Raw genomic sequence first — 16,505 nt, forward strand, 5'->3', positions numbered from 1 at the left:
GAACACACACCTGCTGTAACTAGGTGAAGTAACAGGTGTTAAATTGTTAAAATAAAATTTAAAAAATCAGACAAAGAAGAGAATCCTCGAGGGTTTAATTTGCTGCTTTAGTAAAACGTTTCAAACGTTTAAGCTGCAGAGCTTCGCTCGTGTTTCCCTGCTGAACCGGAACCCTTCAACACCTGAATAAGTCACCGTTTTGTTCTCCGTAGCTAAAGCTGAAGCAGAAACCCAACCTTCCTCTCAGCACATTTGAATACAGAACAATTCATCTGGTTGTTGATCTGCAGTTCCTGAAATAGCTCAGCCTGGTTCCTCTGATCATAACCTGGAGAGGAGACGGTTGTGGCGTTCAGGTCCAGGTCCCCCCCCCCCCCCCCCGCCTGCACAAAGTTTCCTGTTCTAATTTGAGGAAGTGGCCGAGTAAACGTTTGCGAGTAGTTCCTCTTTCAGTCCACATTTAAACATTCTTCCGCACTGCGCCCTCGCTCAGTCGCCATGGAAATCAGACCCGACAGCTTCAGCCGGGCAGGTGTGTGGATTCGTCATCTTCTTTCTTTAAAGCCTCGGCTCCGTTTTGGGATTCCAGAGCGGCGTTTACTTAGACTACCCCGACTTCTAGAGCGGGTTCAGTAGGGGACGGACGTCTCCGCCTCTGGACTTGGTCAAAGCTCCTCAGCAGATTAAAGGTCAACCTGAGGCGTTTAGAACAAGTTCAGGGTTTGGGACAGAACCAGCCGGAGCTCGAAGCGTCTAATTCCTGGACGTGGATCCATCTGGTCTAAAAAGCAGGTTATTCTCTCATCTCCTTTTGCTTTTGCGACATTCTGCCACATGCTGGCTCTACTGATCATATGTGACCGAGTTCAACTAGTTATGCTATCAATGATGAAGGAGAAGCGTGAACCCAAGGTCAGCACAGCTCACAACTAGCCACCATTTGCACCTTTTTTCTTTTTAAGTGTAAATAAATCACACGGCTCACACTTCCTGTTGGCAGCAGCCATAAATAAAGCCGTCGAGGCTGCAGCTGGACCCAGGCTCTTCCTGCTGGTGACTGAAAGTGTTACTGAAAGTTTTCAGGTTCAGGTGTGAAGTCGTTCCGAACGGTTTCTAGTTCCTGAAACGAACCCGCACGGGCACTCGTTCCAGCCAGCTGTGCTGCTGTGTCGGGACGGGTCAGAGGAATAAACAGACTGCTAAACTAGAACAGCAGCTTTATTCAGCAGATGACAGAGAGGCTATGCTTCTGTAGCGTTCTTGTAGCAGAAACACGGTTTTGTGTCTACAGGCTTCTGTTCTGGTCTCATGTATAAACGTGGTCAACAGCTACACAAACAGGAACAACAGAGCTAATACACTGGATTGTTCGACCTCGGTCTGAGTGTTTGGAATGGTTTAACGTGTGTGTGTGTGTGCTCAGTCGTCCACAGCGATGTTGCGGAACAGATAGGACATGGACTCCCCGTTGTGGATGCGTCGGATGGCCTCGGCCAGGATCATGCTGACGTCCACGGTTCGGATCTTTGGACACTGCAGCTTCTGCACCTCGTGGGGGACGGTGTTGGTCACCACCACCTGTAGATGTCAGTTTCATGTGAAAACATTCCTGTGCTTACGCCGTTAACCTAATAAAACAAAATCTGAACCGCGTTACTGACTCGAGTTAACCTTCCTTCGTATCGAGTGGTTTTGTGAGTGCACGAGTCTTCAGAGGTCCAACATTTCTCTAGTCAAAATCCTCGTTTTACTGATTTCATGTAATTTTCTGATTTCATCAGCTGTGAGCCACAATCGTCACAGGAATATCAAACAAAGGCTGAAACGTCTCAGATTACTTTCAGCTTTTAAGTTGAATTACTGATATAATGAACTTCGCACCATGACCTCGTTTGTATGAAGGCTAAATCATATCAGACACTGCTGTGTGTGTGTGTGTGTGTGTGTGTGTGTGTGTGTGTGTGTGTGTGTGTGTGTGTGTGTGTGTGTGTGTACACTGATTTACAACTTGTTTCTAAGAGCTGCATTACACTTCTGCAGTTGTGTGCAGGGTATCTGCAGGTTTAAGGGAGCCAAATTTAAGACTTTTTAAGACCTTTTTAAGGCCACTTTGACCAAATTTAAGCTATTTTTTTAAATTAAATTTAAGCCATAATTTCCAGCTATTGCCTGGAACCGGTACTAACCACGCCGTGAACGTGGGATTAGCCATCCAGTTACCATTAATGTTGCCATGTCTTCCCCATGGCGCAAACTCCCACTAGCATGTTCATCTAAAAATAGCCCCCTTTCACAACCAACCGAATGCGTACGGTTCCACTTACGCCAACATCGTACACAAAAAATGCCAAACTAACTAAAAATTCACGAAAATTTTATAGAAATAAAAGAATCTTGTTTATTGGGTCGTTGGTAATTTAAGACCTTTGGAAACTATTTAAGGATTATTTGTCGTTTTTAAGATTTTTAAGGCCTTAAATTTGGAAAAGCTAATTTAAGACTTTTTAAGGACCTGCAGATACCCTGTGTGTGGTGTGTGTGTAAAAATGTCGATGAGCAGAACTTCCTCCAAGTGGAGGCTCTGAAACATTTCCACTCTGAAAGAGGCAGATCGGTTCACACCAAATATGTTAGATTAGATTAGAGGAGGTAACCGTCAGACGCACTTTCCATTCTAACCGTCTCCACGGCAGAGGAGGACAGAGGTGAGCCTCCTACCTCATCGATAGCCGACTCCTCTATTAGTCTCGGTGCCTCTGCAGACAGTAGGCCATGTGTGGCCATGATGTAGATCTTGTAGGCTCCTCTCTCTTTCAGGATTTCTGCTGCCGCCACAAAGTCCTCCACATCGTCTATGATGTCATCCTGAGGACAGAAGCAGGGAAAATATTTGTATGTAACATTGATATAAAACTCATACAGAGCATTAGTTTTCCCCATCTGTGACCAAAAAAAGCAAGAATATCACCGAAAAGCCAGAGTTCTTACAACAATGATGGCGATTCTGCCTCCGACGTCTCCGACGACAGAGATGGGCGGCTTCTCCTTCGCCATCATCACTGGCAAACGCAGATAAAGGAAACAGAATTACTTTCAGGGCAGAAGTGCCGTCTGCTGTGTAACCGGGGTCAGGATCAGCTGGCTGGAGATTAGGTTAAACCACGCGGTCATCATGCTTTAATCCAAGCTAAATCCCAGAAACCACAGGACCAATCTGATGAGCCTGAGAGCTCAGAAAAACTTTCAACACCTGCAAACAAACAAACAGACTGGTGTGGAAGGAGTGAAGCCCTCCTCAAGTCCTTCTACCCGTCACGCAGAACAAACGGCAGAACCTTGAGTCTGTGTGACGCTGCAAGAAATCAGCTGATAGGATCCCGCAGCGTTTTAGTGGAGCTCACAGATTTCAGGGCCAAGTCATGATCTTATACTCCAACACCATTTCAAACACATCTTCCTCTAATAGCAACAGCAACAAACAGCAGACGTGTTTTAGGTGAAATGGACCAAAGACGACGAGTCGCTCTGCTGTGTGTCTTACATGGTAACTCCAGGCCGGGGTGTCCGGAGGTGGTCCGGGACAGCGGGGGGGATTGCCGACCGTCTGCCATGTCTGACTCTGAATGTTGAGCCTCGCCGTGGATCACCGCCAGCCCGAGTCGCAGTCGCTCCGCGTAGGACTGAGCCCTGAGACAGACGGACACGCTGGAGTCAGAGACACAGACAAACGGACCGCTACCACCTAAAGGGGGCTAAACAACCACTTTTTGGGAATTGGAAACTGTTCTTTGACCCTCTTTAGAAAACGTAGAAAGTAGAAACTCAGCCTTTAAATGATGTTCTGTTTAAATATGAATATCTCATTAGGAGTCAGAACAGCACACACACTTCCTGCCAACGATGGTGAACAAGAGCCAATTTACACTCTTACACTAGGGATGGGTACCGAATTCGGTACTTTTTAAGGTACCGACCAAATTCCACAGTACCGACCGAGCACCGATTCACTTCATTTCAAACGGTGCCTCATTTCGGTACCCGTCCTTCATAACGAGAACTTGCCTAGACAGCTGTGCATGCGCAAGAGCGTTATGTCGTCGGTCGCTGTGAACCAGTTGTAAACAGAGCAGCATGGTAGAAAGAACGCACGCTAAAGCTTGGGTCCACTTCACTAAATGTGATGGGTAACTGGGTGATGATGAAACCAGCGACAACGATCTAAGTGAGACATCCTCATCTTAATCTGCTCTGGTAGGTAAATATAATTAGCTTGATATGTTAGCTTCCGTTTCACTAATGGTGCGTTCGTTTTCTCCTCGGAACTCCGAATTTCCGACTAGAAGAACATGAACGCGCTCTAAAGTTTGGCTTCACTTTACTAAATGCGACGGGTGATTGGGTGATGATGAAACCAGCGACAACGATCTAAGTGTGAGGCATCATCGTTTTAATCTGCTCCAGCAGCTAAATAAACTGTTTAAGATAACGTTAGCTTGGTATGTTAGCTTCCATTGCCACCGTTGTTATCAGCTAATGGTGCGTTCGCTTTCTCCTCGGAAATTCTAACTTCCCAGTAGGAAAAATCAAATGAAAAAAGACGGCCAAAGGAATGAAGATACACAGTAAATTTAGTTCACAGTAAAGATGTTTGCTTCAGTTTAATTATCAGCTTATAAAACTACAAGGACAATGTTAAAATACAAACAGTTGAATGTTATTTATCGTGATATTTATCAAATATGGTTATATATTGAGAAAAATATATATTTAATTATAAAAGAGAATTAAAATATTAAACACTCAAAAGTATCAAAAATTGGTACCGTTAAGTACCGGTATCGATTCCTAGGTACCGGAAATTAGTACCGAATCGATTCAAATGTCAAAGGTACCCATCCCTATCTTACACACACATCAAACCCAAAACATACGGTTTTCATACATGGACCAGTAGATTGTTGTTTTGATTTGCAGCCACTGACTGGCAGCTTTGGGTTGAGCATCAGTGTTTTCCTGCAGGAGTGTTTTGAGTGTCTGATACCTCTTAGCAGCTGATGGGGACTTTGCAACAATTATGGCATTCCTGTAGTCTGGGATCTGAGCAGAGACAAATACACCAAACCCTTGAATGAAAGGCTAAAGTCTTATTTGACGCAGATAAAGGTGCAGCAGTTTTCTTTGGTCACATAAAACAACAGAACCGAACCTCCTCCTGGATGTACTGGATGAGGTACGGCGACGCTCTCAGGTTGTCTACAGGAAAGGTGAAGAAACCCTGGATTTCCTTCTGGTGGAGGTCCATGGTGATGAGATGGGTGAGTCCTGCAACACGAGAGCAGGTTTGACTGGGCTTGGCTACAGAACAACCGGTGTTTAAACACAGCAACACAACATTCATTCATCTGTAGGAACAGTTAAAATTAACATCTGAATGACGTGGGCTTTAGATGGACTTCTGTGCAACTTGAGGTTTCCATGAGGGGAAAGAGGTTAAATACAGACCAATTAAAAACCTGCAGTTACTTCCCTGAGCCTGTCGGACTACACAGCACTCACATAAACTTCCTAAATAATCCTGAACTCAGATTAGAGACAACCTGGATGTTACAGCAGAGATCAGGGCTATTCAATCAGAATTGTAAATAAAGCATTTATTTCCTACTAAAAGCAACTCAAAACAAAACAACAACCCCACAGAAACATGGCTGGGGTCTTCAGATGATTAAACCCAGTTTGGATTTTCTCTCTGAGCCTCGGGAACAATGATTAATAGATATGTTTCGTCCTGTTCTCCATCATCCACGTCTTTACATCTAAGATACAGTTAAAAAGTGCATCAATCGACCAGAGGCCACCAGGAGACAGAGATGTATAGCTGTGTGTCGTCAGCATAACACGGTATAAACAGTATTAGATATAATTGGTATGATTCTTGCCTAGGATGAGCTCTTGCTGATGAGGAGCGAGAGAGGTTAGCGCTTCACCTGCTTTCGCATAAATGTTGCCAATCTGCATCGGCTCTGGACGAAATGCAGCAGCTGCTGCAGAGCAGAGCGCGTGGATGAAGACGTGAAGTAAACAACACGGGGTGACGTCGGCTACACAGACCTGGTTTGGATTTTAGGAGTCAGATGGTGAGCCGAAAAACATCCCGGTAGGGATTTTCCCTTCCGATATCGGGAGTAATTCAATAGCGGCCTAAAAACACTGTATGGGATTATATTGGACTGCATCAAAAATCGCTAAATTGTCTCTTTTTTTTTCCCCATACTTACTGTTATTGGCTTTTGTTCTCTGAGAAATATCACTTGAACGAGCCTTTCATACATTCCACACTACAAAATAGGTAAAAGTAGGTATGATTTGTGCTGATATCATATCAGATTGATATCTGTATCGGTCAATACTGAAGGCTGCAATATCTGTATCGTATCGGAAGTGAAGAAGTTGTATCGGGACATCTCGAATCCTCGGTAAAATGTACTAGGAGTTTTGTCACAGTGCGAAAATTTAACCTCACGGTTATTGTGACCAAAATTATCACGGTTTTCTGTATTATCGCAATACTTTTTTTTAACGTGTTACATTTTCAGACAACTAAATAAACCCTGTATATTAGGAAAATATTGTCCTCAGTTTGTGTCTAAATTTAGCCTAAAATGTGTTATTTTGTAATTATGTTATTTGTTTACATTTTTCCCCTTTAGTATTTAAAATACCAATATTTGCCCATAACTCCTTATTTTATGTCTGTTTGATGTCATCATTTAAAAATATTAGATCAGATGATACTCAGTACTCAAGTAGCCTTCTAATCAGATACTTTTTTACCCTTACTTGAGTAATAAACCCTGTATCAGGAAAATATTGTCCTCGGTTTGTGTCCTTCCAGTGAGCTTTGCAGATGTGGGAAAATGTCATCAGGCAGTAATCGTTGTTAAATTCATAATTATTCTCGGAGAGAGACCAACTCTTATCGGCCCCTGGGAGCCCCGTAATGCATAGCGTCATTTCAACATGGCGGTGTCCGCGACACGGTTTATATGCAGGTAGCGGCGCTGCGGCTGCTTTATATAGCGACTCGTTGCATTCTCCCTCAACCCAAATCCTCGGATCACGCATTTTAGCTAAAGCGCTAACGTTAGCTTGCCTTGCGTTGACTGTAGAGTTGTGGGTGATGGTCACGCAGATGTGTCATGAGATTTGAAGCGTTGCTGCCTTTCACAGACACTTTTTCTGCACGTGCTGCAAACAGGATAGCCGTCTTCTATCAGCTGTCCCTCGGCATTCTTCAAATATCCAAAAGATGCCCGTACTTCCCACTTTGTCTTCTTTGAGGGATAATAAATGTCCTCCTGAGCGCTGCCGTCTCCTCCTTTGGCCATTATTTCAGCTTTAGCTTCAAGAAAGTTTTGGTTGTAAACAACAAAGTGCGCATGTGCCGCCGGCAACTTCAGCAGATGATACGGTGGCTGGTAAGGGTCACCGCGCCTACACCGCAGCCACGGTAACCCACCGAGATAATATATTTGTTAAAAAAACAAGACGGTTATTATTATTGTCAACTTTTTTAACCGGGGTTTACCGCTACACCGGTTACCGTGACAACCCTAGTGCCAAGTGAGAGTAAAGAGCGTTAAGAGCTCGTTAACGCCTAATCTCTTAAACGCCATTGTGATTTAGTTTGAACTGTTTTCCCTCACAGTTCTTCCCAGTTTCAGCTGTTTGTCCCGTTAACTTAAACAGATCTAGTCTCCTCCCCATCTTTCTCTCGCTCTGTGCTGGTGTGCACCGCGGTGGGTCAGACCGACGCAAATCAGCTGATCTGAGCGCAGTTGAACTCCTCCTCCAGGCTTGTGTTTTTGTGGAGGTAAAACACCAACATTGCAAATCAGTAGTAGAGTGAATTTTTCTAAGCAAAATCTCTGGAAAGGAACAAAATATATTTCAGGGGTTCAAAACCTTTATGTGGCTGGTCAGGACGCCGCTTCCTTGAAATTCGTCAAAAGCCCAATTGCCCCGTCAAAAAGCAATAAGATATTTAGCTGCAGACACGGAACAGATTAAAGAACGCAACACGGAAAAATTGGCGGTGGGGGTCTGAGTGGTCTTTGATTAACCCTGTAAAACCAAGGCAATCAATTCTGGGCCTGGAGGGCCGTTATCGAACATGTTTTGGTCTAAACACTGTTTCAACACCTGATTTAAATCAGCAGGTGATTAACGAGCTTCTGTAGAGCCCGATGAGCCGCTGCACAGGTGATTCAACCCCTGAATCAAGTCTATTGGAGCAGAGAAACCACTAAAACGTGCAGAATACCGGCCCCCGAGGCCCAGAATTAAATACCCCTGCTGTAAAGGATCCACATACTGGCTCAAGAAAATGATTTAAAAATATGAACAAATTGCAAATATCCCTCTAAATCAGGGGTGTCAAACTCACAAGGGGCCGAAATGAAACTCTGGGACGGAGTCGAGGGCCAAACTTAATATTTTTTGAAAAAGTGACGGCAAATTTGCACATTTTCTTTATCAACATTTATGCAATTTTGAACCTTTAAATTTGGAAACAAACTTATTTCTGCATTAAGACTGAATGTGGAATAACCAAATTACACACGAGCAAGTCAGTTTTAAATAAAAGGCATCAGTGGTATTCATTACTTGTGGTATAATCAGCATTTTTAAAATCTATTCAGGATTTATGTTTTCTTGTTTATTCATTTTTCTTATTTTTTATTCACCTTTTTCTCCTGTAATACGTGTCATCGCTGCTGTGACGTCTAGCTTTCCCCACTGAGGAACAATAAAGGGATTTTCTATCTATCTGCAGCCTTTCCACTTCCTGTTTACTGTAGGTTAAATCTTTTCTCACGGGCCAACAACAAAATAAAAATATAATTTTATCTTAAATGAAAATGCAACATCTCACCTGTTAACTTTCATGTTTTGGAGCAGAAAAAGAGCATAAAACCAACATATTTAAAGCTCAGTTTGCTCCACTGGTTTACTGTGATGCTCACCTGTTCCAGCCAGATACCTGCATCATGGGGTTGATCTGAGCTGAGGAGGAGACTCCTGTTGTTTTGTTCATCTTCATCATAATAATGACAACATTAGATGACAACAGGTGCTCACATAGGTTTGTGCTGCTGAACATGTCTGAGCAGCTTGACCACGTTGTCGTGTGTCGGGGGGGAAAAATAACAACTACAGCAGCCACAGAGTCGTGCTGGTTTGAGCGTGTCGCTGCTCGCTGGAGTTATATCAGCTCTGTCTGGAAGTTAACTGGAAATCTTTCTCTTTCAGTCGTGAACACATCACTGAGCGGTTAAAATCTCCGTTTCTGGGCTTCAACGTCGGTAAATAGCTGAGTATGCTCGCTAAACTCAGCGCTGAGTGAGAGGAGTGTTTAGTTTGTCCGAGACAGCGGAGCTGCAGACACCGGCAGCAGACGCTGGAAAAAACACAAAGGAGGGGGTTCTTCGGCTCCGCTAACGCTGCAAAGCATCATGGGAGTTGTAGTCTTAAGAGGTAACAACGGCAAGCGGGGCAGTTTTAATATATTTTTGGTATTTATCTCGCGGGCCACATAAAAATGCTCCCTGGGCCTTGTGTCTGACACGTGTGCTTTAAATATTTATTTTTACATTTAACTATGACCAAAGAAAAGAGTCCCCTCAGAAATTAGACCCAATGAGTCAGACTTTTCCACATCAACCAATGGGTTCACTACTGTGTAAACTAGGTATAATATTAAACAGATCCATGACGTACCGGCCTTAGCGAGCATAGAAGCAAGCAGTTTGCAAACAATGGATCCTCTCTTCCTCATCTTGCACTGCTTGCTGTAGGGAAAGTAAGGAATGACTCCGATGATGTTCTTGGCACAAGATGTTTTCAGTGCATACGCCATGACCAGCAGCTCCATGATGGCCGTGTTGACATCTCTGACAAACACAAGACAAATTGTGTCTCCTTGTTCCTCTTAGTTTAGATGTTTTAATTTCCCTCCAATCAGGAAGTTTAAGATACTCATCTGTTCCTGCCTCACCTGGGAATGGTCTGAATGATGAAGATGTCCTGCCCACGGACAGATTCTTTCACATCTACTCTAGTCTCTGTAAAAGAAAAGAAAAGGTAGAAGTGAGGAGAAGACAAAGGAGAAACCACCAAGTTACCTTTAGGCTCACCTGAATTGGACTCTTGATAAACCACTGACTTGCCCAACTCCACGCCCAAACGTCTGAGATGATAAAAGACAGGGAAAAAAACTGAAATCAATGTTGTTATTCGTTTAAAACAACTTTTCTACTAAGTATCAAACTATTTCTTCCCACATTGATTGCCGTCACTGGAGGCATAACCACAACAACCGGCATTCCTACCATAGCCTAGTGAACTGGACCAAATTCTAGCGTTGCAAAGTTTGGTCTAGGAACGTTCTACTAATCGCAGCTCTTTAGGGGTTTCAATCCTATAGAGCTTTGTGATTGGTCCACGATGGTGGGCTTTGTGTACCAATCAGGACACTCTATTCCTCTGGTGGGCGGGATGATGACACAGATGGCGACAGCTCGTTTGAAACAACTTTTGCATCAATTTTGGACTATTTAGACTTGGTATTCATTAGAATCAGGAGCAAATAGATGTATTTATGTCCTTCATTTAGAAAAATGATGTATTTTTGCCTTCTTCCAACAGCGGACTGCCTCGTTTACCGACATCCGTTGTGAGTATGTCACGTTCATTGTCCAGAAGCACGTAGAGATCGTTCAAAAGACAACGGTAGAACACGCCCCACGACCGTGAGCCGTCAATGGAGTGTTGCAGACTAAATAATATATTTATTTAGACTGGCTTGCCAGGCTATTCCTACTCAGGACTACTGAGCGGTGTCAACAGCACACTGGGGAGGGGTAGGTGGGTCACTACAAACAATATGCAAGTCCTGTTAACCCCAAGTCCCTTTACTCTGTGTTCCTGTCAATGAATTTGGTTTTGAGGAGTACTTTTACTCTTTAGGTGTTACCAAGTACCCACATTTCCCTTGAGATCAGTGCAGTATCCAGCCATCTATCTGTCTACATGTTCATCCATCCATCCATCCATTCACCCTTCCATGTTTCTACCCATCTACGTTTCCATCCACCTACCTACCTACTCACTTATCCATCCACCCATGGTCATGTTCAGACATCCTACAGACATTGCAGGTTGAACAAGTAATCTTTTCACAAGTCTGGTTCTAACGTTGACATTTGGTGACATTTATTATTGTTGTAGAGGAACCAGAAAAGGCTAAAATTTGAAGAAAGATAAAAAAACAGCTTTAAAATAAATGTACGCAACAATAAACTCAAAAGAAAATCCATTTTAAAGCCGTGAAACCCTTTTATTTACCATCACATGGTTAGAGAGCTAAGCAGAGCATTTGTTGTTGCTCACACATCCCGGTCATCACAATGTGCTTCTGTGACCTTTGCTCCACATGAAGAAATGTTGTTTTACTTTAGACACTCCCTGAATCACTGCCTAATAAATAAACCCAGGCTGCCATGTGACAGGATTCCTTACCCGAGCAGAAAGACAGCTGGAAAAACACGCTGTGATCATCACATTTGGTGCTATTCAAATCTCTCACCAGATAATAGAAAAGCGTCAGTTTGGTGATATTAAATATTGTGTAATCCACTCAAATAAGAGAAGTGTTTTTCATTATTGAAGAAATTGTTTTTGTAAAAAAAAAAAACTTCAACAATGATTTAACTGAGTTTTTTGTTTGTTTTCGTCATGGGAATGGCTGAATTTGGTTATTTCCAGATGCCTCGGAGTGAAACAACACATAAAATATTTAGTTCCGTTTAAAGTAAGCTAACCTGAAGCAATGTTAGCTTTAGCATGGCGGTTAGGATCACTGGGCCCAAACAAAGACTTATATGTCGGCAGCCTAAACAAAAATCACTTGTAAATGATCATAAATATGTATGTTTGTCAGAAAATGAGTAATAGCATTAAGTAAAATGGTTTACACTCCTTAAACGCGTTTAACCCGAGCTGAGTGTTACCCAGAATGCTTTGTACCGTGCTACATCTTCATGCAGACGTAGAAAGTTGAGGCAAACTGTGAAATTCCCAGACAAAAGTCTGATTTAACTACACTTTAAACACAGACTGGCGACAAGCTACTCACTCTGTTATCTTCTTGGCTAGCTCGGTGCACACGCCGCTAGAGTTAGCAGCAAAAACACGATATCCACTTCTGGAAATGTTCATCTTCGTGTAACCATACGACAAATTTGTAGCTTGGGAGTACGAAACTAAAGACCTGTGACCCCCAAAGCGTCTGATGGGCATGCTGCTTCGCTGCGGGTAATGTGGGAAATTTCCAGCTTCGTGAAAATGTCAACAATCTGCCTCAGAAATGTTGAAGGAAAAAAAAAAGGAAAAACAATAACGCGAGTTTAGTCTAAAAATCAAGCGCGCCTGGTTTCAGACAGGCTTCGTGCATCCTAAATGGGGAAAAAATGCCAACAATGGAAACGTTTGTGAGCTCAACAGTGGACTAGAAAGCGGGGGCACATGTTTCACGTCACGTGTGGCTGTTTGCCAACTCAAACAATCTCCTACCTGCGACAAAAAGCCCCAAAAAAACGGACAGAGATTTTTCCTGGACACAACGGTACGCGAAGCACGCGGGGCAGGCGGGCTGTCCTGCGGATAAATCAAACGAACCTCAACAACGTCACAGGCAACACAGCGAGCGGTTAGCGTTAGGTCCAACCAAAAACAAAACTCTTCGCAACATTTAAATGCGGTCACAGCGACGCAGCCAGCAGTAGCTCTGGGACAAACACGCAGCAGCAGAGACCAATCAAACGGATTTTTCTTCTTCGTGGGTGCATTTTTCTGCAGCCTCCACACAGTTTACTGCACTACTGCCACCTACTGGAAAACGCAGCAACTAGACTACAGAATGGACAGTATGAAGAGTTTTCAGGTTTTCTCATTTGTTATTAGAATATGTGATTAAAACACAATAAGGTAAACAACATAATAATCGCGGAATATTTGTTACATTATAGCAATATGCTTTAGCAAACAAAATAATGTTTAAGGAAAACTGTTGCAGCAATATAAGCTCATAAACTGGAATAAAAACACAAAAACACATGGTCTGTCTCAGGCAACACAAGTCTTTCTGTTGCATTTCCTGTCCAGCTGAAATGTTTATATGTTCATTCCCAGGCGACCTGTAGCATATTTCCTTTTCGCTCTGAGATTTATGGAAATAGCTGCTGCCGGTGGATAAATGTTGACTTTTCACCTCCTCTTCACTGCTCCAGATGAACCCTTAAGGTCTGACAGCCTGCATGCAGCTCAGTCCTGCAGCTTCATCAACTACATTTCTGCAAAATGAATGCACTGATTAGGGCTCCACTGTGGTGCAGCAGGTTGCAGGTTCAAAACCCGGCTGCGGCCTTTCTGCATGTTCTCCCCATCTTCCGGGTACTTCGGTTTTCCCCACAGATGACACAACATGCCCTACAGATTAACAATTGTTCGTTGCTTTGGATAAAAGTGTCCGCCAAATTAATAAACATAAACACAACAACTCAACCAAATGTAGAATGTGTTACATGATGCTTAAACAGACTTCTATCGTTCAATACACATGAAAATAAAGGAAAATAATACAGATCTGACTTCATTGTTGATGTTATGATGTAAACAATAAAAAAATGACATCTTTGGATGCTGACATGAACATGACCAACCACAACAGGACAGCAGTTCATTCAAGATCAGATAAAATCACTGATAATGCGATCATGTTCTTCCAGTTTAGAAACCTGATTGTGGACAAAAGGTTTCAATGTTTGTTTCCTGGAAAACATCTGAAGTACAGAAGTGTTTTTCAGCCAAATGTGGTAATTCGGTCAAGGAAATATAGAATTCCAACTAAGTGGGGTGTATAAAGCTCTAAACAGAAACCACCAGAACAAACTCATCCAGGTAATTAACACTTCAGGTCATTTTTGATTGTGTGAAATAAACCTTTATTTTTTATTTTTTTGTTGAGCAAACTTTTAGTTCTGATATGTCAGAATCAATGACGGTATCATTTTTAACATGTCAGTCTGGTCCGATAAATGAAACCCAGGCCGCTGGGCTATGTCTCGGGAGGAGGAGCAAAGGGGGGGTGGGGATGGGGGTGGGGGGTGGGGGGTTGGTCAGGTGCTATTTGATTGGCGTGTGGTAGTGATGCAGGAAGCCCTGAGTCTATTTTGTCTTGGGCCTCCAAATGCCTCCAAATGGCCCTGGGTGAGTGAGTTTTGTAGGTGATCCTTATAAATTATTGTGTTATACAGTTCAAACATGAAGTGAGAAATCCACCTACATTTCCCATTTCAAGCTATTTGTTTTGTTTTCTTGTATTTATTTGACTATTTTCCCGTCCTGTCAGTCTGATCTTCTTGCAGCTTCTCTCAATCCTCCGGAGAAACAGCTGCCTCGAGGTTGAGGGCTTCCAGGGGAGCCCGTCACCCTTTCAGGGGAGCCCGGCTCCCCATAGCTCCCCCATCATTCGAACCCTGGATATTGATAAATATCAGTTAGCAGCCCTAACAGCACAATTGAAATTGGACATCGATGTTGGCCCATGTTTTCTTATCAGTGTATCCTTGTTAATTATAAGAAAGAAAATAAGTGAAACTGTATTTTGCACCTCAAGAGAAAACAAGAGCTTCTCAGATTCAGAACATAAACATCACAAGACACATGAAACAAAAGGAAAGTTTGGAGCTGACTCTTAGAGATACCAGGTCCAGTGATCAGATCTCATAGCCAGCAGGAGAAGATCCAAAGTCTTGGTGTCACGCTGAGATCAGGAGGTTAGGACCCAAGATGCAGAACCCAGGACGACACGAGGCAGGAGTGGAGATAAAAGTAAAATCCTTTATTTAGGATGACAAAAAAAATAAAAGAATCCAAAAGGGAAGAAAGCCAAAACCTAAAAAACAAAACACTGCAAAGACAAAACCAAAACTCAGGCCCTGTCCACACGTAGCCGGGGATCTGCCAAAACGTCGATATTTTTCTACGTTTTGGCCTGCCATCCACACGAAAACGGAGTTTTTTCACACGAAAACGGATCTTTTTAAAAACTCCGGCCAAAGTGAAGATCTGCGTTTTCTCCGTTTTGGGTGTCTGCGTGTGGACGGACAAAACCGGAGTTTTAAGGTCCGCAACGTCACTTTCCGCGACAAAAAAATGCTGACATCACGTGTGCGACCTGTGTTTACACTAGCCGACAGCATGGATGCCCTCAGAGCTGCGCTCGCTTTATCAATTGTCCAAGCGCTTTCTGCTTGTTTGTTTTTGCAAGCGGAATTACTGCTCGTTGCGGAAGACCACAGACGAAGGACGAGGTTAAGAACGGGGGAAGTACTGCCGCCTACAGGTCTGGCATGTCCTTAACAACGTATTTATCCGGTACGTGTGGACAGAGTTTGTTTTTAAAACGCGGTGGTGTGGATGCAAGTTTTTGGAGGGGCGGATATTCGTTTTCAAAAAACCCGGCTACGTGTGGACTAGGCCTTAAGCAGAGGGGGAGATAAACCATAACCTATAAAACATTAAATAACGAAACTTAAAGACTAAGGGCAAAGATAAACAACTAATGACTAGAGGGGTGAGGAAGACTAAGAACTACACAGGAGTGACTAGCAGGAAACATGAGGGAAGCCTGGAGGGAGCTGGAGAACACAAGGAGACACATGAGGGAAACGCAGAGGACGAACAGGAGGGGGCTGGGGAACAAGGGAACACACAACATGACACTTGGAGCCACAGAAGGAGGTTACTAACTGTATCTCAAACTGACTGAAGGTGGCTCAAACCTCCACACCCACCTCTTCATTCTGGTTCTCAGAGGTCAGTTCTCCTGAGCCAAAGGGAGAATCAGCGATTAGCTCTGAGCAGGCTGTTTAGGCGATTCAGTGGCTTCAGAAAGCACTCAACACCCCGTCACACCTAAAACACTCAAACCACTTTAGGATCAGCACGTTCTGCAAGATTGTTGAGTCTCTTCTCAGTTGCTGTTAGCAATCTGACCATTGTTGCTGTAACCGTTGGCAGATTTCCCAGTGAAGCTCTGAGAGGGCGGACACAACAAGCCCAGCTTGGAGGGTTTCAACAGAGCGGAGGAGATGACATCATCAGTGGAAACCACACAGCCGATCTGGATTTTACATCAGCACGCGTCAGGAGGAGAGGGCTGCTCTGCTGCGTGCTCAGTAACCAGTGTTGGTTAAGGTTTTTAGCTTAAAACCACCCAAAAGAAAAAAATATTTGATTTGACTAATCACACCTACAAATGTAATATGCTTGTACTCAAGGCCGGATTAACCATATGGGCAACTGGGCAATTGCCCAGGGCCCACGAACTCTAAAGGGCCCAGGGCAGCAAGGGCACGAGCAAAATCCTGTATCTGTAATTTCCT

At 43.5% G+C, this 16,505-nt stretch overlaps 1 protein-coding gene across 2 annotated transcripts; it reads right to left on the minus strand.

Annotated features, from left to right (window-relative positions):
* Positions 1-1,200: 1,200 nt before the first annotated feature.
* LOC107395375 (phosphoribosyl pyrophosphate synthase-associated protein 1) lies at positions 1,201-12,932 on the minus strand. 2 transcript variants are annotated; one of them, XM_054751798.2, is made up of 10 exons: positions 12,631-12,932; positions 10,194-10,246; positions 10,055-10,121; positions 9,778-9,950; positions 5,207-5,322; positions 5,042-5,097; positions 3,542-3,687; positions 2,989-3,059; positions 2,719-2,865; positions 1,201-1,578 (listed from the first exon to the last, which is right to left on the minus strand). In XM_054751798.2, exons 4-10 carry the CDS (start codon positions 9,929-9,931, stop codon positions 1,420-1,422), a joined length of 849 nt encoding a protein of 282 aa, XP_054607773.1. In that variant the 5' UTR covers positions 9,932-9,950; positions 10,055-10,121; positions 10,194-10,246; positions 12,631-12,932; the 3' UTR covers positions 1,201-1,419. The 2 variants fall into 2 exon arrangements, with proteins under 2 accessions (XP_054607773.1, XP_015830236.2); XM_015974750.3 differs by having other exon boundaries at positions 12,194-12,932.
* Positions 12,933-16,505: the final 3,573 nt, after the last annotated feature.

The sequence above is a fragment of the Nothobranchius furzeri genome, chromosome 7, assembly GCF_043380555.1.
Source record: "Nothobranchius furzeri strain GRZ-AD chromosome 7, NfurGRZ-RIMD1, whole genome shotgun sequence".
In the NCBI taxonomy this organism is placed as follows: domain Eukaryota; kingdom Metazoa; phylum Chordata; class Actinopteri; order Cyprinodontiformes; family Nothobranchiidae; genus Nothobranchius; species Nothobranchius furzeri.

Excerpts from the sequence above, each read along its gene's own strand:
- LOC107395375 (XM_015974750.3), bottom strand. The coding sequence starts at position 12,357 with ATGCCCATCAGACGCTTTGGGGGTCACAGGTCTTTAGTTTCGTACTCC. Across the intron at positions 3,688-5,041 it reads TCCCCATCAGCTGCTAAGAG|GGCTCAGTCCTACGCGGAGC; the intron begins GTATCAGACACT and ends CGTCTGTCTCAG. Across the intron at positions 1,579-2,718 it reads AGGAGTCGGCTATCGATGAG|GTGGTGGTGACCAACACCGT; the intron begins GTAGGAGGCTCA and ends TGACATCTACAG.